The sequence below is a fragment of the Zosterops lateralis genome, assembly GCF_965231275.1.
Source record: "Zosterops lateralis genome assembly, chromosome: 3".
NCBI classification, from domain to species: Eukaryota; Metazoa; Chordata; class Aves; order Passeriformes; family Zosteropidae; genus Zosterops; species Zosterops lateralis.
The window spans coordinates 34,919,182-34,945,180 of record NC_139764.1 but is presented as its reverse complement, the minus strand read 5'-3'; the positions used below and the strand labels follow the sequence as shown (position 1 = coordinate 34,945,180).

General features: G+C 36.4%; 1 protein-coding gene across 3 annotated transcripts in view; it reads right to left on the bottom strand.

The window, feature by feature from the left end:
* CRIM1 (cysteine rich transmembrane BMP regulator 1) overlaps window positions 1-25,999 on the bottom strand; it is a 168,882-nt gene that overhangs the window by 21,721 nt on the left and 121,162 nt on the right. For all 3 annotated transcript variants that reach the window (XM_083857559.1, XM_083857561.1, XM_083857560.1), the window contains one exon: window positions 11,260-11,388. In XM_083857559.1, the coding sequence (XP_083713685.1) occupies window positions 11,260-11,388 (129 nt within the window). The remainder of the gene's footprint in view (window positions 1-11,259; window positions 11,389-25,999) is intronic.

Sequence of the window (25,999 nt, the reverse complement as noted above, 5' to 3'; positions counted from 1 at the left end):
AGCTTAGAGATGCTAGACTAAAAGATCTGTCTCTTGAAGTCCAGTACCAAGTTTCATCTGCTTCTTGGGGCATAAGGAAGATGTTGAACTGTTGGCACCTCAATTTTTCTAGTACAGAGATAAATAATGGTCATTAAATCCCCTCTCATTGCAATTTACTATTTTGAGATTGATCAGTTTCTTTTTGCTTTTCTTGTAAAAAAAAGTTCCAGAAAGACAACTCTTAACATATTGTGGGATACAATGTTCTTTTATTGGTTGCAGAGGTGAGAGGAAACAAAAAAACATGGGTTTTTTTACATTAAGGATGCAAAACACAAGGGAAAGAAATGACCATTATTACGATAGCCAAAGTGAGATCAAAATAGAAAAAGTGGAAAATGAAATTAAGATTCTTCAATAGAAGAATATGACGGATGATAGCGAAAGGCCTGACTTTGGCAGTGATATTTAAAGGATGGCTAATCTCTGGCTGGAACATCCACACCACTATAAAATACTGGTTGAACAGAGGTCAGCTGAAGATTATTCTTCCAAATTTGCTCCTCATTTGAGACCTGAAGACCACTTCATTCAGGGGGATGAACATTTAGGGACATGGTTTTTCCAAAGAGGAGATCAGTTTTTAAGACTGACTTATTCTCTAAAAGGGTAATTTACAGAAGGAAAACTACAGAAGGAATCTTGCTTTACTTAAATGCTTCCTCTTCTGTTTTTGTAATATTGCATTTAAGATTCCAAAATACAGACTTAACAAGAAGTGTTTCCTTATATATTGTACCAAGTTAATGCTCATTTGGTAAAGAAGGCATGTTCCTTACTGTGTCAGAAAGAGACCAAAACGTCAGAAAAACCCAGCAAATTCACTGCCTACTTCTAAGGTGAAATTTGGGCATGCAAGTGCCATACAACTTAGAATCTCCTTATCCCAAACAACAGTGCTCAGTTGAATAGGATGAATATAATCAGGGTCATGGCTCTAACCTCTCCACTTTTATGCAAATTTGGTGTCTGAAGCAAAAAGGGTGCACGTTTGGGGTTGGTTTTGCCATTCAGAATACAAAAAAAGAAATGCCAAATCCTTTCATAACCTCTAGAGATTGTGTCTGGAAGCAGAGAATCAATATCACAAGATTTAAGCATTTACTTTCAGTCAGATCTAACCTTTGCACAGCAATAGTAACCCTTGTTTTAGGTTCTTGCTTTAGAGAGAAACACAGATAAAAAGATCTTCATGAAGTTTTACACATTTTTAGAAGATTAAGTCAGGCCGATCTACAAAGAACACTAATCTTTTTAATATGCAGCCACTAATGCTCATTTTAAAGTGTTATAATGCAGAAGAAACTGATATTTTTCTCTGGTAAAGAGTGAGTTATGTGTAATACAAAGACTTTTCTTGAAGCAAGTTAAAATAATGAGAATTTGTCTTTCATTTATAAGCTTTTATACTAAGATGTTTTTACAGAATTACTCTCTAGCAAGATGATTGTACAGAATTACTCCTCAGCAACACAAAGTGATAATAAAATTAACTAAACTTTCCATTATGCAAGACTTTATAAAGTAGCCATTATTTTTAAAGCTAGGCATGAACTTTATAAAGAATGTATGGAGAAGTACACTAGGATATCTCCAAAAAGAATTAAGTCCAGGTATGACCTTTGATATAATGTAAGTTATGGTATCTCCTGCAGATGCTCAGAACTGATCAGTGAATAAACCTGGAATTGCACAGGTTGAACTGAGCAGAGCCATTTCTTTCCTGAAGCAGACTCTGTCAGGGAAATGAAATGTTTACATGGCTGTCTATAAACAGTAGGATCATTAAGACAGGTAAAGAAAAAAGAAGGTATATATGCAAAGGGGTGGGAGAAATAAATAGGTATTTTAAAAAAGTAAAAGGAAGAGCTGGAGTTAACAATTTAAAAAAAATCTAAAAAACCAGAAAAAAGAACTTTTTTTTTTAGTCGGCTTATTTCTTAATCCTTTTTTGTTTCCAGATTATCTGTTAAGGAGAGGTATCAAAATATGACATCCAGGTTTGACTACAAAGTTACAGAAGATGACAAAATAATGATGCCTCAGAATCCCACAGCCAAAAACTTTGTTTTCAGTCTTCTATTTTGCTGTGATTTGGCTAGTGAAACTGGTTTTCAGAGATGCAGAACAAGTTTGTTATATGTAAATTTAGTATACTTCATTAAAAGGCCCAGGGTGTCTAAGGTCAGTGCTACACAAGCAGGAAGACATCCCAAGTGTCTCATCCCAAGTAGCTTATGATGTTAAATATACTTAAAACTCAAATAGTCAACTGATATACTAACCAGGAGATCCAGTCTCGAAGCAATATCCTCCTTGCTTAATCCTTTACATAGTGAGTTATCCTTAAAAGAATTTTCACTTTGTAAGTGGCCAAGAAAGAAAAGCTCTTTAGAGCCTTGAGGTGGGTGACTAATAATCACCATTACTTCTCAGGAATAGACAGTAAAGAGCATAGGAAAAATCATTAAAAGTCTGGCTATGTGAAACAAAAAGGGAAAGCTTGCTGAAGTTAGTGCAGACAACTGTTAATGTATGGACTTTCTAGTGTTATGCCCATATTATGTATGAGGTGATCAGAAAAATATCCACACACCTCTGCTTACAGTCTTTCTAATAAGATGCTGAAAATTAAATTCTGATGCTTTTTACTGAAATTAAATTATTGCACTTAAATTTCTGAAAGTATGACAGTGCAAACTGTAGAAATAGATTTTAAATAGTTTTTGAAAAAAATTCTCTATGAAGAAATGTAGTGTCGTGAAACTAAGAATGTGAATTCTGGTCTGCTTTCTGAATTTACATCTAATCATTGAAATGTCTCCTATTAAAACATTATTAAAAACACGACAACAGCAGGGATTCTCTAAACGAAGTACCATCTAGAACACAGAGTTTATGTCTGCTGCACAGGCCTGATGAAAAGTATAGTCAGCATTTTAGGCCAGGGTTTTTTTCAGAAAATTAAGTCAATCACCAATGTCACAAAGCAAAGTGTAGCTATCAGAGAAAGAAAGAAAAAAAGAGAAAAAGATTGAAAAGATTGCAAAACTAAATATTCAAAAGTGGATGAAATTCAGCATATACAATTGTCATCCTGACAATTCTCCTATAGCCTTAGCTATTGCTTTTAATTAATCACTACTAAAATTATGACAAATTCATTATGAAAAAAAAGTAAAACCAGATTTTTTACTAAGGTTTTGAATTTCAAGTGACACATATGAAAGAACAAGTAAAGTTCATGAAAGTCAACTGCAATGAACTGAGGAAATCTATTATGACAAAATATTAGGAGGGTATTTGATTGAGGGTGTTTTCCATCTCTGCCTAGATAAATTTCATGAGGAAACTGAATCCCAAATCATGAATGTATTTGCAGAGAAGAGATACAGTCCTACCTGGTCTAATAACTGCTTCAAAAGTGTACCAGAGCAACAAGACAGACTGAAATGAGGGTAAAACAAACATTTTAAAAGCTAATGCAGAAGAAAATTACCATTTGACAGAACTGCACTATGCACTTGAACATCACTGCAACTCTAACAGAATGGGATTAAGCTTCTAAACACACAGTGTAAGCTATTTTTTTTTTTGGTAACTGATTAGTTATAGGGATGTCACATAGGGAACTAAACTGATGGTTAGAGAGGAAGTAGAAGACTAAAACAAACAAAATGATGAACAGGAAATCAAAGGGAAGACATCTCTCATTGTGCTGCTTAGGGAAATAACTGGATGAAGAGTAAAGCTCTAAAAGGTTGGTAGAAACATGTTTATTATTTTTTCTTATGAAACATGAATTGTCAAATAAGGTCATGCCAATGTACAAAACGATTTGCACAACAAGCTCAGAGTTCGGATGCAGGATATTGGATGATTCCAGAATGATACTGATGAGCTGTGACTTTAGGAAAAGATGAATGCGTTCCTCAATGTCTCAGGCTCATAGAACTGTATTTTTACTACAAATACTTAGCTTTTTAATGTGATTACATTAGCTGAAATACCACATAAAATGCTGAAAGAATCAAGTACAGTAGAAGGCTAAGACACTAAACATGGAAAGGCTGTTTGTCCTGAACCAATGATGTTATTAAATAATCTCCTGCTTAGAACTCATTCTCACTTGAGGACTAACAAGCACTGAGTCCTTATAGCAGTGAATCCTGCCCACACAACAAGACCATGCAGTTTTCTTTGCTGTGTGCAACCACAACTGCAAAAGCAGCAGCAAAGTCAGTTACCAACAGGTCCAGTGGGTTGACAATCCAGTCACAGTCTTTTACTAGTCCTCATCACACTGGCAAAAGCTATTGCTTACAGACTTTGAGTCCTCTAAAGACTACAGTACTAGCAAATACTTTGTTCTGTACTTTGATGCAGTTAAACACATTATATTCTGACTTGAATATGGGAATTTCAAATAATTGGATTCATTTGGATCAATTTAATGTGATGCTGTTGGAAAAACTACAAGCAGAAAGAACAGCTGAAGATGAATTAGTCTTCCAAAAAAACCCACTTGTGAATTATTAACAAACAAACAGATATTGGTGAGGTATTTAAGCCTGGTTACCATTGCCCATAAACTCCTTTTAAATATAGAGATTTCTTTCCCCACTTTCTCCACACACTTACAATCCCTTCCATACACACAGACTATAATAAAACAAATACTGAAAGTTTTGAAAGAGCATTACACTGTTTAAGAGGAATCTCTTTGGGATATGGAGGATGGAACAACACTGTAGAAGAAGTCTTGAGAACTGAAGATATGGTGAGCATGCTACACACAAACTATCTGGTATTTTAAAATTCTTTTCCAGTAAGTATCTTACTCTCAAAGGCTGTCTGGTGTCTAAACTGAGTCATTAGCTGCTGAAGGAAGGAAAAGCACGTTCACAAATCTGCACATAAGAGCAGCTGACATGCTGATGTGACCTACTACAGTTGAAGTCCCACCTTGTAAACAAGACAACAAAAACATTCTGTCCCATGATACGTTAGCAATGTCTGCATTTGGCAGAATTAACTTAGCAGTGGAATATTTTGGATACAATGCAACCTCTCCTTCACAGGTATGGCATCTCAGGGGCAACGCATCTCAAAAGGAATCACAGCTCTTCATCCTAAATTCAAGCCACTATTTGCATTACTTATTCCCAATTTCAGAGTGCTTAAATCCCTACCTCATGTGAACCTATGAATATTAGGAATGTTATAAAATATTGCCCAGAACCCCTTAAAAAGTAAACAAATTCAATTCCATGAATTGCATGTTAGCTCTAAAAAGGGTCTTCTGCTTGAATTTCTAATAGCTTGATTGTAATTCCAGCTCTTTAAAAAAAAAAAAAATTCCTTTTTCTAGCATATATTTAGTATTTAAAAGCCTCTAGGCTCTTAAACTGGAATATTTATATTATTTTTCAATATATTATTTTACATACGGACACACTGATATTTGTCCCTTAAGGACTGAAAATTATCTTACTTTAAAAAGTTTTGAAAATGCATTCTATGTTGAAATACTTTTAGTTTTCAGTCCTGTAATTCACAGATGAAAAAAAAAACAACTGCCAGAGAATATTAACAGATACATGACAAGAATTATGTCAGTATTCAACTTGGCTTAGGCTGGTGTCCATTTTTACAAATTTGTAGCATGGCTACACAAAGCTAGCTACATACCTTTACCAGTATTATTTTCTTGATGCTGAGGACAGATCATATCAGGAGAACTGTTTCACAGTACCTTTATAATTAAGCACTCCTCAGCCGTCCTCTTGGTGTGGATTGCTACTGCTGCTTAATCTTCGGGGGTGGGGATCTGGGGAGGCAAATTTATGAAGGAGAAAACTAGGTTACTTAACAGTAACTGGAATTCTCTGAATATATTGCCTCCACAGATCCACACTAACCCTCCCTCCTTTTGTTAGACTTAAATCATGATTCACAAAAGCTGGATAAAAATGAAGGGACTGGGCGTTGTGATGCTAGAAAACTCTGTTTAAAGAAATCATCTTATGAGTCCGTTGAGGCAAATTAACCACTTGGGTGTGTGCTCTAAACAAATCTAGGATTCACATACAACACATGAATTCATGAAAATGAAACTGTAGCAGTGATATCTCAAAGGTGGAATTACTGTAGAATGATCAAGCTTCAAGCACACTGGCTTTTTGGGTTTTTTTTTCAGAAGTCAAGCCAAATGAAATTCTTATCTGCTTCTGTTGCACTAGATATATTGTAAGCAGTAACTCCAATATATTGTAATCTTCAGAAATCCTGCCAAAAACTCACTCTAATGAAAATACAGGTAATATTTATTTGGCATGAGTTGTTCATCATAATTCCATCCTCTTCGGGGAGTATGTACACTATCTTGCACGTGTGCTTAGAGTTAGTACTTTTGTTCTACTAAGAATATGTATTTTTTTCAGATCTGAGCCTTAAATTTTTAGGAAATGTACTTCATCCTGAATTTTCTAAGGTTGTATTTCATTAACTGAAGTCTTGCATGTAAGAGCTATTCCCTTTTACATCACTGCAGAAGGATAATAAAACAAACATCCTTTTTCTGTCTTACAGAATTACTCAAAAATCTAATACGTGCTCTTCTTCGCACTAAGAAAGATTACCTACATTTTTATTTTATAACTTTCATTTTCCATGGAATTTGTTGTGAAATCAAAGTAACAATGGAAGACAATTGCTACTAAGACAGGAAAGCGTTACCTAACTTGTATTTTACTTTACTATTTCCAGGATTTTTGCATTGCCTGGAGTACATTTTGTGTGATTAGTGCAATTACTGTCTGACCTCAGTTTGACATAGAAATAAACATAAAGTAAGTTTATTTAAATGGGAAAAATTAGCACTGAGAGAGTTTAAGTGTAGAGAACACACATCCCTGACTAAGGACTACTTACAGAAATACAGGAATGAAATATTCAAATTTTGGCTATAGGATTGAAAGGCTAGGACTCTAACTATTGAAGAACTAGCACCAAAACGAGGAATTAAGATGGATTTTCTCACTACAGTCCCTGCAAAGTTCTCTTAAGCTTTTTCCCATCATCAGTCTCTAGGCTTTTTTAGAGCCTCAACTGTTGCTATTTATAGACAGCCTGCAGATAAACCTAGCTGCCTTTTCTCAAACCCACCAATCCTGCCTATGAATGCCTATACAACTAAATAAAGACCCACATTGTCAAACCTAAACTCCATGCTGGAATTTCACTCTGCTTCATCAGCTGTAAAGGGAGATGGTGTGACTTGCCAGAATATTGAGGACCATGCTTCTGGTGTGTGCTAGTATAGACTGAATGTTAATGCCTCCTTTTAACTCCATGGTAGAAAACATGTTCTTCTCTTTAAAGGAAAAAGTACCAACACCTCCAAAGTTATTTCTGTGTGTATCCATAGGATGTGTTTTGGGAAGAAGGTGGTTTCATATTGAGAAGACTGTGCAAACACATAATATAGTAAGATTTCTTATTTTTGACTAGTGATTGCATGACTTGCTTTGACAGACAAAAGAGACCACGACATGAAGTGGAAGGTGACGAATTACAATGTGCAGGGAAAACAACTCATCTCAGCCTTCTCCAGTTGCATCTCTCCACAAAGAGCCTGAAATTAATGAAACTGCATGACAGTTGCATCTTGGAGCAGCAAAGGTAAGCATTCTGAATGATGCAAACCATTTTTAAAATTGACAGCAGCACTCTAATTCCATTTTAGTAAGATTTGAAATGTTAAAAAAAAAATTAAAGTCATACATGTTCAGTAATATCCTGAAGAGTACTATATGTTCAATTCATTTGGGGTAAAACACTAGTCTCAGTCGCAGGAGAGATTTTAAAGTTGGTTTTTTTTTTTTTTTTTTTTTTCCCATGAAACTAATCCAGGGAACAAGACAACACTGCAGATGCCTGCTGAAGAATGACTTTGTGTGCAGCAGCAACTAACAATCAGATTTTAAATCCTATGTTGCTTCAATCAGCAGGCATTGTTTAATATGCCATTAGTTTCCCTTGGGACAAAAGGAGTCCTGCCTCACAAACAGCAGACCACTGGTCTTCCACAGAGACTCCTCTGAATGGATTTGTCTTCCTAAAGACTTTATTCCACTCCAGTTCTCCCTATGAACGTAAAGGCCTAGACAATCCAAACACAAGAGCAATTGCTGCACACCACAATTCTTTTCTTATTTACATTTTTCTGTTTGTGTTTTCCTCCTCTATCATCTTATACCATCCTTTCTTTCTCTCTCTCTCTTTTTTTTTTTTTTTTTTTTTTTTTTTTTTTTTTTTTTTTTGGGGGGGGGTGGGGTGGGGTGGGGTGGTAATGCTTAACACAAATTTTTCCTACTTGTTTTAGTTTTATTCTTGGTATTCTCCAGTTGTTCTTCCTAGATTCTGGATTCTACTTTTTACCTTTTACTGGATTTTACTTTTTACCTTTTCATGTAGTGCTGCTTTGGCTTCTAGATGCTTCTGGTCAGTATGATGATTCTTTCTTCCTCATCATTTGTGGTTCCATGTGTACTGAACTTTCTTCCCATGTCAGTCTGTGCTCACTCTTTGCTCAGTGTTTGTTTTTTTTTTCTCCCTTCTCTTACAACTATGGTCTAGCTCTGCTACTTCAAAAAAATATTTCATTTTACTTTACAGTATGTATGTTTTCACTTTGTGTTGCTACAGAATGTTTTTGCATTCCCTGCAGAAACAGAAAGAACGATAAAAGACAAAGTAAACTACTTCTATTAAAATAATATTCTAGAAATGTTTTGATTTGCTTCTTTCTTCCTTCTCACTCTGCAGTTGGCTTGAACCAGGTGAGTGACTTAAAACTAGATTACAATGAAGCACCAAACAAGTTTCATTATACTGTGCTTACATAACCATTCCAAATAAACCTGTTGTACTTATTTCTGGCAACATGAATGTAAATGAAGGTAATAAAGAAGAACAAATTACACCTTCACTCTATGTTCTTCCGTTTTATTATTTTGTTTTTTATTTTTCCTGAAATGACTGAAGTATAACAAAACTTCAGCAGAGGTACATAAAGATAAATTAACAAAAAATGAAACTTTATTGGAAATAGATTAGCAGAATTAGGATATGATGACTTCAAATGTTAGTGTGGGCACAGGGGTTTCCTCACTGAGGCAGTTAAATTGACTCTGTTGAGCAGCTTAGACAAGCAAAAAAGCAACTGGACGCAGTATAAAGATAATGATGTTCCCAAAAGCCCACAGGAGTCCTACATGAGCTAAAGATAATACATGTCCTGACGTCCTTAAGAGAACCAAGATGCAACTGAACGAGTTTGGACATTAAAGCACACAGGATCTCAAAACACAGAGAGCTAGCACAGTACATTTTCAGCATATTTGACCTAAGACTCTTCTCTTCTCATTTCTCACACACACTTTTGTCCAGAGGATGAGCCTTGCAAGTGACAGACATCACTTGACAGAAAAATTCAATTTCTGTCGTCTTGATTGATAACCACTAAAAGATGAAGATTTCCAAGCTGTTATTTTTCTTCACTTCCTTAGAAAATAAAGGTCCCTTCTTTCTAAATGACTGAGATTTTTAAGCAATCTACTAGTCACATTATTTAACTGAGAAAAAGAGATGATAAATGATACTATTAACTTTGCTCCAGACAGTTTGCTACTGTAAAGTGAAGAAAGTTTAAAGCAAACCGGGCAAGAGAAAAATTCCCCTGAAGAGGTTCTTATGCACTATTTAATCAGAAATTCTCTAAGCAAGAACATCCTGAGATGGTTTGTGTTCATATGCAGCCTGGTAACCTAGGACAAAAGAAATCATTCTTTGGAGTAGTGTGCCTCCAGTGCACCAAATTGGAGGGAAGGACTGCATGCACAGGCATAGATGATGAAATTTGCCAAGTATGTCCATCTTCTTGTTTGTGCCAAACTCCCCAGTCAATTTAATAATAATAGAAGGAAAAAGAAAATCAAATTACAATGTTAAAAGCAGACCTTAACATTTCTCCTGTTTTCCTTAGGAAGAATTAAGTAAGGCAAGTATGCAGTAGTTTGGATGTAACCTAAGGAAAGTCATTCTTCCACAAATACAACTTGTGATCAAAGGTAGTATTTCTGTATTGCCATGAGAATGTTATGGCTTACCATCTATTTACTTTTGTAAAGATGTCCTCTCCAACACCAATCCATTCCTAAAGCTCTTTAGTTTGTACTACTTAAGAATTTTATTATGACCATTTCTCCTTGGGACCTCTATAACAGTCATATTGGTTTAGAAAGTGGCTGAGAATGACTGGACTGAAACCAAGAGAAGAGGAATAGTGTAATACTTTAGCTGTGGAAGCCTTAGAGGCTATAAGAAAGCTGAAAAACTCCAATAACATTACAAAGAGAGTTTAAACCTAGGTTGGGTTGGCAGCCACAGAGATGCATCCTGCAGCTGAGACTAGTACTCCACAGGTGTTCTGTGTTGGCCAATTCCAAAAACCAACCTGATATTGCTTTACATTTCATCTGTAAACACTGAAGTCTTAAGGAAACACATACAGAAAATATGTTTTTCTTGATACACACAAAGTTCTCACAAGGCACAGGGTTTTTCCTTTGGGAAGAAATAGGTGTTAAAGCCTGCAAAAATGGTAACTAAAATATTATATATGTATATAAAATACATATAAAAATGTTATAGAAATAAATATAAATATGGATATACTTGTATATATACAAACACCCACTCCCAAGCATATAATCTTCAAACATTTATCCTCAAAATCTAAATTTTGACAAAAAAAGCTAAGTTGGAAATAGGCTGTTTAGCAATAGGAGTTTTTGAAGTGCAGAAACCTAGATGCTCTTAAAATTCTTTAAGCAGAGGAAAATAAAATGTAGAAGTCTTGTAACACTTCTCAAAGTCTATATGAATATTAGGTCCCAAATCATTACCTTTTTTGCCAGCTGTCAATTTTTCACCTCAAAAGTCAAACACTGTACATTTTCCTCCAAACACATTTTAAGCAAGCAAGCAATGCCAGAAATCAGGAACCAATTCTAGAAAGATGAACAACTATAAAGTGCACATGTGCTAACACAACACATAATCAACATTATGAATGGAAAAAAACACCATAGTACCATTTTCACATATAGCTTGATATAAAAGGTAGAAGGCACTGTATTTCTGCATACTCACTAGTTTTGCACTGACAAATGCGACAACCATTTTGGTCCAGTTTGAAGCCATAGATACAGTCCTTTTCAGTCAGAGTGCAGTTCACCAAAACCTCACAGATGGGTGGACCTATTGTGATATATGTTGGTTCTGCGGGTAAGAAAAAAAAAAAAATTGAGATTCTTGAATATTTTAATTAGGTTCACAAAAATCCATACACAATGTAACAGTAAAGAGAGTAACTTTAATTACTTTTGTTTCTGATGAATATTCCTAGTATTTCAGAAACTATTTGATAAACAGACTTTGTTTCAAAGTGAGGTACACTCAACAAAAACAGCATGAAGCTTCAGAAAACTTTTGAAGTATTGAAACAGAAAAAAAAATCACTTTTTTTTGTTCACTATGAAATCAGCTTTCCTGCACATGCAGTTTCAAACTAAATGCAAAATATTTATTTTGCCCACTTTTCTCCAGAAGTATTTAATCAAAACTTCATGCAGATTTCTTTGCTTGAACAGACTTTCTCTAAATCTGAACTGATTGATACTACCAAGCTGCACATCAAATATAGAACTCAGAAGTCAAATCTTTCTCTGTGTGAATAACATCCCATCTTCTGAAATTTATAGCAGAAGAGACTCTGAATACCAAAAGGAAATGTAAGATGCACTATATGTAAAAGATCTCTGGAAAGCATTTAACATGGTGATTTATCAAAAACATCACTTCTTATAATATACTTTGCAGCCCCAGATTATAATTTCTGAAGTTAAAGATATTATTGGCAATTACAAGTTATTTATCAACAGTATAATACTTACTTTTTGACACCATTTAAGTATACTGGAGTATGAAATTTGTTTTGATACATAGGGTAAAAGGAAATATTAAAGTGCTCTGATGTAGAAAGTTGTTAAAATAGAACAAAATCCAGAGACTTACAGAAATGACGAGAAACCTCAAAACGACCATCATAAAACAGGATACAGAAGGAAAGCAATACCTATCTTTTCTTGAACAAATTTTTGCTCTCTGAGACTAATTTTGTCTATCTTGTGTTTTTCATTGAACTCAGGCACTGAAGAACCAATGAATTCATAATTATGAGCATTATTAACATTATACAAAATATTCAGGAAATAAAAATTGCATGATGTAAAGAACTGTGATCTTTCAGTGCTTCAAGTGTTTAAGTGTACTCTATTCTCCATCTCAAAAAATGAAGACTTATACAAAATAAAATTTAAAAAGCCTTTCATACTTTAAGTGATAAATTGTAAAAATATGGAGGAATTTTATGGAGCGAGATGGCCACATGTTGCCATCGTTCATCCTCAGACCACAGATTTTGCCATTTATACAGGCAGCTAGTCTTTACTTTCACAGTTAGGGTAAAATATTACTCAATGTAGATTAAGCTGCTAGAAATATACATTATTGAACAAAATACTGATTTCTGTGCCTATTGGCTACATTCCAACAGGCAGCTTTTGCACCCATGCCTTCCAGTGAACTGAAAATTGTTCTATTACAAGAATTAACTTTTCTGCTTTCATTGTCTTTCACAATTTTCAGCTTTCGTAGCTTCTCTCCAGCTTTGCTCTTCCCAGCACAACAATGAACATTTTTAATCCTTTTAAAATTAGGTCAGCTAACTAGAGTTTGGAGTGAAAAAACAGCATTAAAGACACTACAATTAAATTAGATAACTTGAAACTTATCTCAGAGGTCATGGTTCAGATTATACATTTGCTGAGTAACATTCAAATTCTGTTGCTTGTATAATTTCTAGCAGAAAAGTAGCAATACATTTAAAAAATACATAGAAAAGCACCAATAGCTTTGTTCATGCACAAACTGGAAGTCTGGATAATGGCATCAGGTCTCTCTAGATTCCTCAAATATCATCTTATTTAAATTAATTTTTTTTTGGTAGGGATTTATTATAAATAACGAGTTTGGAGGTCAAAGGGTTGGTTTCCATCAATTCTTCATTTCACAGCTCTGAGTGTGCATGTGTAGCGTAGAAGAAAAGCCATAATGAGCAAAGTGTTCCAAAATCCATGGACTTCCAAACTAGACTTCTAGTCTAAATGAACTCTTTGTAGTGGTTTCCAAATTCATATAGTACAGTATGGACTAAATCACATTCACATCTAATACTTAACATTTGCAACTTCACCAAACCATTTGTTTAGGAATCATGAACATTTTGCTATATACTAACATATATCAATAACACAATAAATTGCATTAATTAATCCTGGCTGTTCAGGCCCCTGAGTACATAAACTAGTTCTGCAACCAAACTGATTTTTAGCATCGCTCTGTTCTCTAAGCAAAATATCCTAAACCATAACTTTATATATCTATCTATTTGTTGTATAATTTTTGGTGGCTTTCCAAATTAAACATCTGTATTTTCATGCTCCCTTGCCTTGGACACAGTTTTTGTGCCTTTGATACATGCAGCAATATGTTATTTTTTACAAAGGATGAAATTAAACTGTTGTTATATTAATCTGAAAAGTTTTTGCTTGTCCTCTAGTCATTGTGTTTTATTATTCTGTTACTTTCCAATTTTGGGCCTGCTTTCAGCATCCTCAGTGTTTCCAGTCAAGCCTACAAATCTGTTTCTTTCTCCCTTCTCTCCCTAAAGGTAAGCCCTGAGATACAGTAATTTTATATGCATGCCTGCTTCTCAATGAGCTGCAAGCAGAGGACAAAAGAAATAATTTCATTCCCTACCCCCACATGTGCAAAAATGCAGCCAGAAAAAAAAAAAAAAAAAATCAGGCCTTTTCACTTCACTAGACAAGACTCAACAAATAAAGCCAGATCTGCTCTGCCAGACTTCTGGCTATTTGAATAGGCAAGCAGTAGCTAAGCTTGAAAAAGCAAGTACCAGCACACGATCTGAACTGGGCTTCCACTGCTGCTCTTGGTAGAAACGGCTAAAGAAAGATCCAGTGCACAAATGCACAGACAATGGCTGGGAAAAACGGGTGCTGTTTCTGCCTGTGTGCTTTACCAACAATACAGCTATACCATAGAAAGAAAGAGAGAAGAAAATAAAGAAAAGGGGATTGAAGAGAGTCTGGATGAAAACAATGGATTATTTAATGGAGCACAGATTTTGCTGATACCAAGTGCTTATATATAAAGTTAAAGGCAGATTCCTATTAGAACACCATGCTTCCATAAATCATCTCCAATACTTTCTCTGCTGAATTTTGGTGCAGATTATTAATTTGCTTGCTGTGAAGTTGATAAAAATATTTGAATTAATTGTTTGCAATGCCATTTACTTAAAAACAACTTCAATGATTTTAAAATCTACACCAGATATTTCAGCTGCCCGTGGACCTTCAGTCTGATTAGTCCACTGAAAAATGCTACAATGTGTGATCAAACCCTGAATCTTATCATTCCAGCTTGAAATCAAACTGCATTTATGGTGAAAGAAGAGTGACATTCATTTAATGCCTGGAGCTAGCTTTGTTCTTAAGGACCTATATTAACAATAAAATGGAAGAAGATATCAAGGTGGAATAGTATTTTCACTGTTTTTTTTCAATCTAGAATACTTTTGTTATATGAGCAAAACCAATCCCTATACCCCTCTTTTTTGATTTCTGAGACCTCCCACTTCTCCTGAGTGATGTGACACAGCTTGCAGTACAAAGAGCAGATATTTTCTTATTTTAACAATGTGAACTACTATATACAAATGCACAAGAACACAGGATGGTCAATCTGGTCTAATACTGTATTTGTTATATTTTGGTCTAGTTACTGGTCTAGTACTATATTTGTTATATTTTGATGAGTATTGAAGTAGTAAGATACTGCTCAAGTGTTCAGATATGGAGAAAAATTGGTACACCCATGTTTCAGTGAGAGTAGGGAAAATTTGTTTCTCAGCATTGCAGTTTTATTATATACATAATTTGATCAATTATTAAAAAAAAAAAAAAGAAAAAAAAAGAAGAGAATGAACACTGAAATATACCGTTGATTGCTGAAGCCTTGGAAAACAAATAAAAACTCAGGGACTATTTACAATTTATTGCAATCTTGTTAACTTCTAGTGTTTATTTGCATGTCAAAAACAAACCATTCACTGAAGATTTAACAATATCTGCTGTCTGCCCCTCCTTAACCTGGGGGTACAAAGATGACAAGGTCTGGCTAATCTTGGAGGTGGCTACAGGCTACGATGGGAGGCAACAAACACAAGCATGAAATGGGAAAAGACAGCTTGATAAAAGCTGTTTTGATCTTTCTTTTAAACCACTTGGGTCATCAAATTACAACATGGTCACGGAGACTTGGGTGATCACCATCCTTCAAAATATTCAAAATTTAACTGAGACAGGGTCCTGATATCCTTCTGGCACTGGACCTGCTTTGAGCAGGTATGATAGGACCAGAAAAATCTCTGATGGTCCTTTCAAACTTGCATGACTCTGTGAATTTCACTTCCAAATAAACTCAGGACATTTCCAGTGAAAGCAGCAATATTCTTGGTGGATCCTAATCAAGGAACTGAAATCAAAATTTAAATTTCTGATTATTTTTGTGGGCTTTTTTCAAGTACTGATTACCTTCCTTTTGCAAAATAAGAACATATTTGCCTAACACTATCTCTCTGAATCTACTTCATGATTTAAAAAGTAGCTTTTTTTATTCAGGAAGCAAAATTTATTCCAGGTGTTTGTAAAAATAATTCTCTGTTAAGCATTATTTGGTAACAGCCACAACCAGCTTTAATCAGTCTAATTTTTTTGTTCTCCTTTAACACATTACGCAGGCTTCACCTCTCGGCAAAGTACTTTTTATTATTATTACATGAAAAACAATCTCTTTGCTTTGTTTCATTTGGAATGCAATATTTTTACTCCAAAAAGGTTTTGTTTCATACTTTCAGTAACATCATGTGAGGGAAATAGCTACTCCATGGTTTTACAAAATTGGTTTTAAGTAGGAAAGTAACTATTGTATTCTAAGCTTTTTTCTCTGTACAACATTTCTTCTGAACAAGCTCAACGAATAGGATTCTAGAATGTCCAACATCTCTTTTGTTTTCATAAAATGAAAACCTCTTCTAGGGGAAAAAAGAAAAAAATTAATAAAAATCATATACTAAACAAGGAGAGAGATCTCCAGCATGAATAATAAAGAACATGCCCATGTTTGGGGAAAGTGAAATAGCTCCCTCTTCTGTAGTAATTCATAACACAGACTACATTTTAAAAGAAGCAAGACGTTTTGATCCTATGAAAGTATCAACTGACTTAAAAAAATTAAAAATCAGTGCATTTCAAATTCAATTCAAAATTCAAACATTTACCATTAAAAAAAAAAAAAAGGAAAAAATCCTCAACCAAACAGTAGTCTAACTTTTAACCTAATGTTTTAAGTGATAACTGGCTCAAAAATGAGCCTGAAGGGCCTGAAGGGTGTGCTGCTCAACAGCCTTTCATTCGAGTCTGCATACTTGTTTAAATTTTGTCTACTGTCCAAAAAAGTTAACTGCAGCCTACTAAGCAGCAGCATGTGTGTTTACTTAAGCTTCCTGTAAAAACATTCATATCATTCCAAGAGTGGCTAAATGTTTTCCATCCTCATAGTTCACATTCCAGGCTTCCCCGCCCCTCCAATTCATTACATGAAAAATATCAGTCCTGAGTACTAGGCTAAAGAATTTCCTTCCTGGGTTTGAAATACCTAATGCCTCACAGGAAATTTTTTCCCAGAAAGTAGCTCTCTGTGTCAGCTTTCAGGGTTCAACAATTCAGCATCACATAACAATTTATAAATGCATGCAAGGACTTAGGTGATATAATTTTCTAATGTCACAAGTAACTCTGAAAATACATTCATTAATATCTTAAAACACATAGTTCAGTTTGGCAGCCTTTTGTCTCAAATTTTATTCATGCTGCCAACCTAAAACTGCTAAAATATATATTTTTTCTTTGAAAGTAACTATTATAATCAAAGACTATTTATTGCTGCAGAGTAAAGAAGCCAGGTGTATATGTATGCCTTTTTTGCAGTGATGCAATCAAAATATATACTCTCTACTCCCAAAATGTGAAGTTAAAACCTTTTGTCTTCATAATCAATTCTAGCAATTTTTGGTTTAACAGGCACATATGCTCTTCAAATCAATTTTAATGCTGATAAGAACTTTTTTGGACAATTTTAGGTGGAATGACACTAAGAAACCACAACCTTGTTGAAGCAGAATCAGTTAAGTCTATCAAGAAATGTCCAAATACATTAAGAAGGCCATTCACTTATTTTATAGCTGAAGATAAACTCTAAATTAGTGGACATCTGGGTCGAATCTATGAAAACCATTGGTGCTGAAAAAAATTAGGAGGATCCATGAGGTTTTTATAAGTGAGACATCCTCTAATACATATTCATTAGGATTCTCTCGTTATTTATCCTTTCAGCAGCCTTCCACTGAATTCAACGATGAAAACCATGAAAACGTTATTTCATACTTGTATAGTCTTCCTGAATTTCACTGGCTTGCACTGGACAGTTTGGTTTCATCATACAGTGGTTCAACAGGCTCAGCTGCCTTCTCTAGAACCACTATATGAAATTATGATCTGGCAAACAGAAGCCCAGTTCTCTGCAGAGTGGCGTTTGCATCTCTTAATTGACTTTGATGAAAAGGCTGGTTGAGATCTCCAGTGCTGCTGCCGAACAATAACTCACATTTCATGCTCGAAGGAGGACTCTGGGCCCACACCCCGTGTCAGTGAACACTGCTCACTAGCACTGACTTCATCCTGAATGAATCAAATTTCTTTTCACTGGACTCTGCTGCCTGTTTTTACTTAATGAAGTGCTAGACACGCTAAAGGAACTGAACTGAATTACATCTCAGCTAGAGTTTGGATTCCTTTATTGATGAAAATGTTAATTTCTTTTTGTGAAGATAAAGTGTCAGCCATAATGACAGCAAAGTACCTTGGGTCTTATTCATGAAAATCCTCTGAGGGGATTTTGTTTAACACTTAATTTCTCATTCACAGCTTATGCTGGCACCCTGCCATTTGTACCTGGGGGCTCTCTTGCAGAAGGACGTGCTGTGAGATAACCAATTACTGTGTATCAGCTTCCTCTATGAATAGCCTGAGCCTCTGAGAGATGCATGGCAATAGAAGCAACTACAGACTTTCCTAAGAGACATTTTTGGCATCAATGCCAGTGCTGAACACTTGAATTTATTATCTTGTTAAAAAAAAATTCATGCTATCCTAACCAATATTTACTTCCTGTGAAGACAGCTATTATTCGAATTTGCAGATGGCTGCCCATAGATGCAGATGGCCTGAGGGAAACAGTTATTTCTATCGCTGTATCTTCTTTAGTATTATTCACATGCTATTATATATTCATATGGTATATTCCCTCTGTTTTTGTAAAATTTGTTTAAAATGGAATTGCTATTTAAACCACAGTAATGTTACTTAGGAAGCAAAGTTGTTAGCCCAGCAAGAAACAATCAGGTCTGTGAGCAGCAGTGGTAACTGCAGCTGATTGCCAATGAATCTGGTTAGCTGCAATGGAACAAGAACCCAGACCAGCCCCCATGAAGAGCTGGTCTGGGCTTAAAGAAGTGTGAGCACATATCAAAATTTTGCAGTCCCTTATGGCACTCTTTCTCCCTAGCTGTCTCTTTTAATCTGAAGAAATGTGATCCCTTCCTTGTGCTGCGAAAAGAAGCCATTGGCTCTAAAACCATGGGGAAAGTACAGAAGAGCAGTATGATTGCCTAAGCCTTGGTGCTTAATGAAGAGAAGTCTAGAAAACAAAGAAAAACAAATGAAACAGATAAACAGATAATAGATTAAATAAACAAAGTCAAACCCCAGAGGGCCAATATCACTACAGGAGCTATAGAAGCTATACAGAAGCATCCACCAGAGCTTAAAACTAATCCTTTGTGCTGGATCCACAGAAGTGAATGGGCCTGCTCTTCCCAGCTCTCACCACAGAAAGAAGGTACATACCTTAAAAAGCTGTATCAACTGAAGAGCTTGAGTTTTTGGATAGGCCAAGGATAAAGGAAGGTCTTGCCCTCCACACTATCGTGTCTCAATATGCCTCTGTCTCTAATTTCATGCCTTTTCCGTGGAAAGGCTTTCCACCTTTATCCCTATGGAAACACCCACCTCAAAGTACCCAGTCCCCTGCCTCATACATTGGGTATTTATTAATCCACCCCATGCACAGCCCATGGGCCTTGGTGCGTCAGGTAACTGGAAAGAAGTGATTTAAGGGGACATACTATAACAAGGTGTCTTGCTAAAAGGGTTGTGATCACTTTGATGTTTAGTTAAAAAGACCCCCAACCACCCTCCCCCTCCAAGCCCGCAGCTATATTTTGGGCTCTATATTGGTAAGATACAGTCGTCACTTGCACGAACACTGAAACCTACACGTGAATTACCATTACTGCTTTCAGTTATGCAAGCAATTTCCTGAGCAAATCTCTTTTCAGTGAGGCTGAAAATACAACTGCCATGCCCTGAACACATCAAAAGGACAATCTTAGTCACAACATGCCACAGAGGGAACTTTGTTTTCCTCAACAACTTTCTGCCTTCCTCTAAATCCCATCTTTCTCTTTTGTAATCCAATTCCATTATTTTTGCCTTATCTTTTTCTTTGCAACAACCTTTCAGGCACTTGAGGACTGCTATGTTCACATTCTGACTTCACAGTTTTATTTTAAGCTGAACCAATCCCATTTATTCAGTCTGTCTCCCTAGGATGTGTTTTACAAATTTTGGACCGCGCTCATAGCACTCCAGCTTCCACCTTTATCAGAGAAGCAACGTACAGAAAAGAACCAAGTACCTATGATGTCATCCAGGGACATACCAACCCACTGGAAAGAGAGCAAAAAGGATTATTTCAGATCTTGTGAATTCTCCTCTTGATCTTAATTTCAGTATGGTATTTGCCTTTCTCAAGGCCCTGTTAATCCATGTTCAACATGTTCTTTCCCCATAATCACCAAACCTCTCCTGGAAAGCTGCTATTTAACAATCACTCTGGTTCAGGACTCCTGAGGAATCTCCTCCAAGCATGTCACATTCCACTAAGTGGGAACCGCAGGGGGTTCTTTTAAAACAGGTGATCCAGGATGGAATTAAGCCAAACGAGGCAAATGTTTTATCTGAGGATTGTTTATTGGTAATGCCCAACCAAAGAAGAGTAGGAAAAAGATAGAAAAGGAGGAAGGAGAAGGAAAAATAATTGGGAGGGGAAGAGAGAGGAGAGAGAGAAAAAGTGCGTGTTACCACCAGAACTTCATCAATGTCCATGCGGACACATCATGGGGTCTGTGCACACTCCCTGCCAAGGAGCCCATGCAGCTCCTGGACAGGCACAACTCCACAGGTACAGCTCCTGTGGCCACAGGACTGGACATGAGGTGTGTGGGGATTGGGCAGGAGGTTCAGAACCCTGGACTGGGTTGTGCCAGGGATTGTGGTAACAGGCTGGATTGGCAACACGGGGCTGGAAGCAGGTGGTTCAGGCAGGAACATGGGCAGGACAGGTGACGGTGAAGCAGGTGAGGAAGATGGAAGTGGGAGGACAGGACACAAGAGGTGGTCAACAAGTGTCCAGCCAGCAAGAGGGAGAGCGAGCGAGCAAGAGCAAGCAAAAAAGGTGAGGGCAAAAAAAGAGGCCAGCAGCTTGTGACACAGTTACTATACCCCCCAGCTCCTCCCAAGGTCTGCTCACTAGCAGGAGGCCACCGGCCCAGTTGAATGTTTGACTACAGTCCCTTGGTAGAGACCTTTTGCCACACAATTGGAGAATCCCTCTGGAGGACACAGTGTCTTTGGTGGTCTCCTGCTGACTGCCTATTCCATGTGAGAAATGAAATGGCTGTCAGGCAAAATCTTTCTAGAGACAGGGCTTTCCTCCATCTTCTCCTAGCTGCCTCCTGCAAGTGGCACATGTGGAGACCTTCCCTCATATACCACTGGTCAAATAATGTGGAGACAAAAATCAAAATTTATCTAGTTCCTCACAGCATAGCACGTTGTATTTTCCCTTGTTGAATTTGGTCAGCATCTTTCTGTCAGTTCTCTACTTTTAAACACATATAAATTCATACTCTGCCTTCCAAGACACTGGCTGTTCTTTTTAGCTTTGTTGTCTATAGCTAAAATAAATTTAGCTTTGATCTGAGCTAGTAAAAACATCAAACAGAGCTAGTAAAGATACTAGTGGATACCAGCTACAGCGCAACTCAAGAGAGGCTGCCCACAGATTTGGAAATTAAATCCAATTAAACCCATTGTATTGGCACACCATATCCACAAATACCTCTCTCCTTCATGTACCCACCCTCCTGTGCTCCTGCCTCTTCCTCCTCATCAATCTTCCCAGGGAGCTCCAGTGTAAAGCATCTCAAGAACCTCACTCAGCCTCTCTCTCCCTCCAGCAGCAGCAGGAAAGACTGAAGTGAGGGGATTGTTATCATCCTCCCTAGGCAAACCCAAGGCAGGCATATGGAAAATAATACATTTCAAACCAATCTGAGCATCCAATCAACACAGGAACGTGTATTGCATAGCACACATACAGAATATACACCATGGATATACATACAGCAGCATGTCAGGAAGAACTGAAAAGGGTTTACTGCAGAGAAGAGATACAAATCAACTCTTTATAGTAACAGAACTATCACAATTGCTCCAAGTTGGTCTATAATTTAGAAAAGTGTTAACAGCTACTTTTTTGTAACTTCAGTCTCTACAATTCTCACAGCCTCGTTTTCTCACTGCAGTAGTAAGAACATCAGGATTTTCTTCAGGAGGGAACGGGAATGTTCTAGTTTGGTCTGAATTTACCATATTCAAAGGCTGAATACACTTGTGTGCTGACATACTGTGCTCATATTTCAGGAATCTTTATACACAGAAATTCTAGTATGTTATATGTGATCTCTGGCAGCAAAATTTTTTTGCGAGTGTAAGCCAAGAAAAAATTTATCCTTATGAAGCTGCTGGAATGTAAACTTATCTACAGGAACAAATATGTCCTTCATTGAAACTGATTATAAACCAGCCAAGAAATAACTGAATTGGCAGAATTGCAGGTACAGCAGCATTTAGATCAAAGACAGAGAGGAAGAGTCAGAAGTGACTGATACTAATAACCTTTTACTCTGGATGAACCACAGCCAGGCAGATCCACAAGCAGTTTTGATTAGAATTTTCTTATCAGTTTCATGCCCCACAAATCCCTGTATCTCTCAACTCTCAAAACAAAATATATGATAGAAATACCTTTGACTAAATGTTTTAGTTTGCATATTAAAGAGCTTATATCTGACATGCTTAAATTAAGCTCACACAACTGAAGCTGGCTGCTGGAAGTGGGTTCTCTTTCAAATGTAAATAGAAGTCCAATGAGAAATAAATGCATGCTTAAAAATAGTGATAAGCATATAAAATGTCTTCCTTATTATTTATCTAATACTTATTTCTAAATAGAAATATGGGCATGAACTGGTCCATCAGCAACTAAACTAAGATAGTAGGGAGTTCTCAGCATGTCCCATTCTTCCTGCTTTAGATCTGATGCATAGTTAAGATTCTAAAATATAAATAATTATTTCCTACATTATTCTGCATTAATCTCCACAAAAAAAGTGAAAAAGTTAATGGAAAAAGTAAGAGCTAGAGCTGAATCAAGAAGTGTAGTATACAAGTAAAAGCAAAAAGAGAAGTCTATTCATGATATGATTACATAATTCAACGTTTTAAAAGAAATAATTTTAAACTAATCTGCAAAAACGATGTTATTTCTCTATGGTATATGTTCTTGTTGAGAGTGTTGAGATGTTAGTGAGGACTGGAAGTCATTCAAAAAAGGAGTGCAAAATGAGGTACGCTTATCTTTACAATCACTAGTAAACTACTATTTCAAAATCAGCGGCAAAGTTTACATTATTTTTGCCAATTTGTTGAACATATCACTAAAGTACACTGCTTTTTCCCCTTTAATCACTTACATAGTTGAAAATATGACACTTATATAACATCACCGATGCCAGACCTTTGCCCACACTAGGTAAGAATTCTGCTTCTCTTTCCTGAACAGGAGGAAATTAGAGAAGCAGAAGGATGGAGAACGCAAACTGGAGAGCACAGGGCAGTCAATGCTTCTGCTCATACAGTGCACTGCAAAATTCAGGTTAAGCTGTGGATATGCAAGTGCAATGAGGTGGTATGCAGAAAAGTATGAAATGGTTGACAATGGTGCATTTTAATTCCTCTTTAGGAAAAAATGTGCCTGGAATTTACTTCATTGCTTGTAGCTCCATTAAAAGGTACTGCACATCTTTTTCATTAGAATCATTAAAATCAAGGGATTGATTTGTCAGCCAACTTCCCAGCCAGGACATCATTCTCCCCTGTTCCCACCACCCCTGCAGGTCATGGACAACACAGTGAGCATCATCAGCAGAACTTCATCATCAACAACAAAAAAATGCTCTGGAGAAAGAGTCAGAAGCTGATTTAAAATGGGAAGGAGCACTGATCCATGCAGCTTACCTGATTAAGAGAACAGAGATGTCAGGTGGTTGGATGATGGCAGAAACAAAATAGCATTTTGGATGGGACTAGGTAGTCATTAAAATGATAGCACTAAAATTCAGGAAAAATCAATTGTGCAAAGGAAGTAAGAGTTTTTATCTGTCTTCCCATGGCATGCATACTTAGAATGAGGAGAAAACCAGAGAAGAGAAATCTAAAGAAGCTCCTTGCCTACTGGGTTAGCAAGCAACAGTTGCATTGTAATGAAAGCAGAAGTACTTGTTTCCTACCCCACGCATTAAACTCCAAGTAGAAACACTACTAATCTCAGATTTAAGGCTTAAAACACATGAAGCTATTTGACCTTGGAGGTGGGCCAGAAGTCTACAGCTAACACACAAGTCCCTGCTGCCATCAGCTCAAGCATCACCTTTTTAAAAAATAATTTTAAGATACACATTCTTAATGTTAAATGCAGACAGTCAACATCTAACATTGTTTTTTTTTCCTAATGTTTCGGGATTTTCTCAATGTGTGCTTTTAAAGAAAAATGTTAACAGATTCAGAAAGACACACAGGGCTCATACTTCAAATCAGGGAACACCTTACTCTCATGTATCTAAATACTTTTATTTAGTACTTTTATTAGTATTAGGCTGCTAATCACAAGGGCTAACAGCCTTGAACTTATTTGATGCCCCAAATTCAAGAGATTTGCCAGTACCCTTAATGGTTCATTTCTCAAGGATTTTTAAATTTAATTTTATTGCAAGGTAAGTTGTTAAGTCTCAGATGCTGAATAACTTCTCATCAAATCATCCAAATGTGCTTATTGCAAACTCAATTTTTAAATCCTAGGTGCTAGCATCTGAACTCGCTATTGTGTTTTAAGAGTCCAGTATTTTTTGATCCTTGAAATAATCCTATATCTGGATTCTTGGAATTAAATAATTTGCAATAATGAACCATAATAATCTGTTTTGGTTATATTTGTTTGCTGTGGGAGAGGGAAGGGAAAAAAAGAGGAGAGGATTCAAGTGTTTTCAGATGTTCTCTGACCACTGGTACCTAAGTATGCTGAAACTTTGTCCTAGCATGAACTAGAAGCACTTCTACTAATTGTTGGTTACACCAATTACATAATTTCATTACCTGTTGAAAGAAACCACGAAGGCAAATGTGATGCTTTTAAGCTTAAAACTTAGCAAGTTCCACAAAATACCATTCAGTACCACTGCCCTCCAGACGACACACTCAAAACTAGATGACTACAATTAAGCATACATTATACAACAGCTAACATGACAAACAAGTAAGAAGTCAGATTATTTTTTAATAAAACATAATATAGATCACACAAGGACCCCATTTAAATATTGATCCCACAATTCTATTGTGTCAGTTTTCATCCATTTGTATCATAAGTATGATTGCACTCCCTATGTCACTCACTCCAGCAACTACAAAACAACTTTTATGGACTTAAAACACAGTTGTAGCTACATCTTCTTCTAAAAGTAGAAATATGTTATTGCACAGAATTACACAGCCTACTCCAGAGCTTGTGTCCTGAGAGCTCTGCAGAGGCATTACTGTGGTGTGTTAACGAAGCACCAGCTTATGTTGCAACCTTCAGCAGTGAAGGATGGAAGCCTACACTTGACCCTGTGTTTGCTTCCCACAGTTCTTCATAATTAGCTTATATACATACATATATATATATATGCATTTAATTCAATTATCTCTCATCTATTTTCTCCAGTCTGGAAGGGGAAAATAGAGACAATTTGTCTATCCTTCCTTCATTAGAGGAAAAGAATCCTCTCAGTGTATTAACATGTTGAAAATATCAGCCTCTCTCTCTGCACTGCCTTCCCAAGCTGGCTCAGACACCTGGATAATGAGGGGTGACAGCACAGGCTCTGTGATCCCCATCCTGAGGTGATAACTGAGGATTAACAGCAGTTAATCTGCTTCCGAGCAGTGACATTAATTCAGTACAAGTAGCGCAATTCATGGGCAGCTTTTACACCTTGTATCAAACACCTTTTTCATACCTAGTGATGCAAATTCTGCAGTTAAAGAGCACCTGTAAGAAATCCTTATGCTTCTCAGATTTATCTTAGAAAGTATCCCAGTGGATGGATACAGCAATCCAAGAA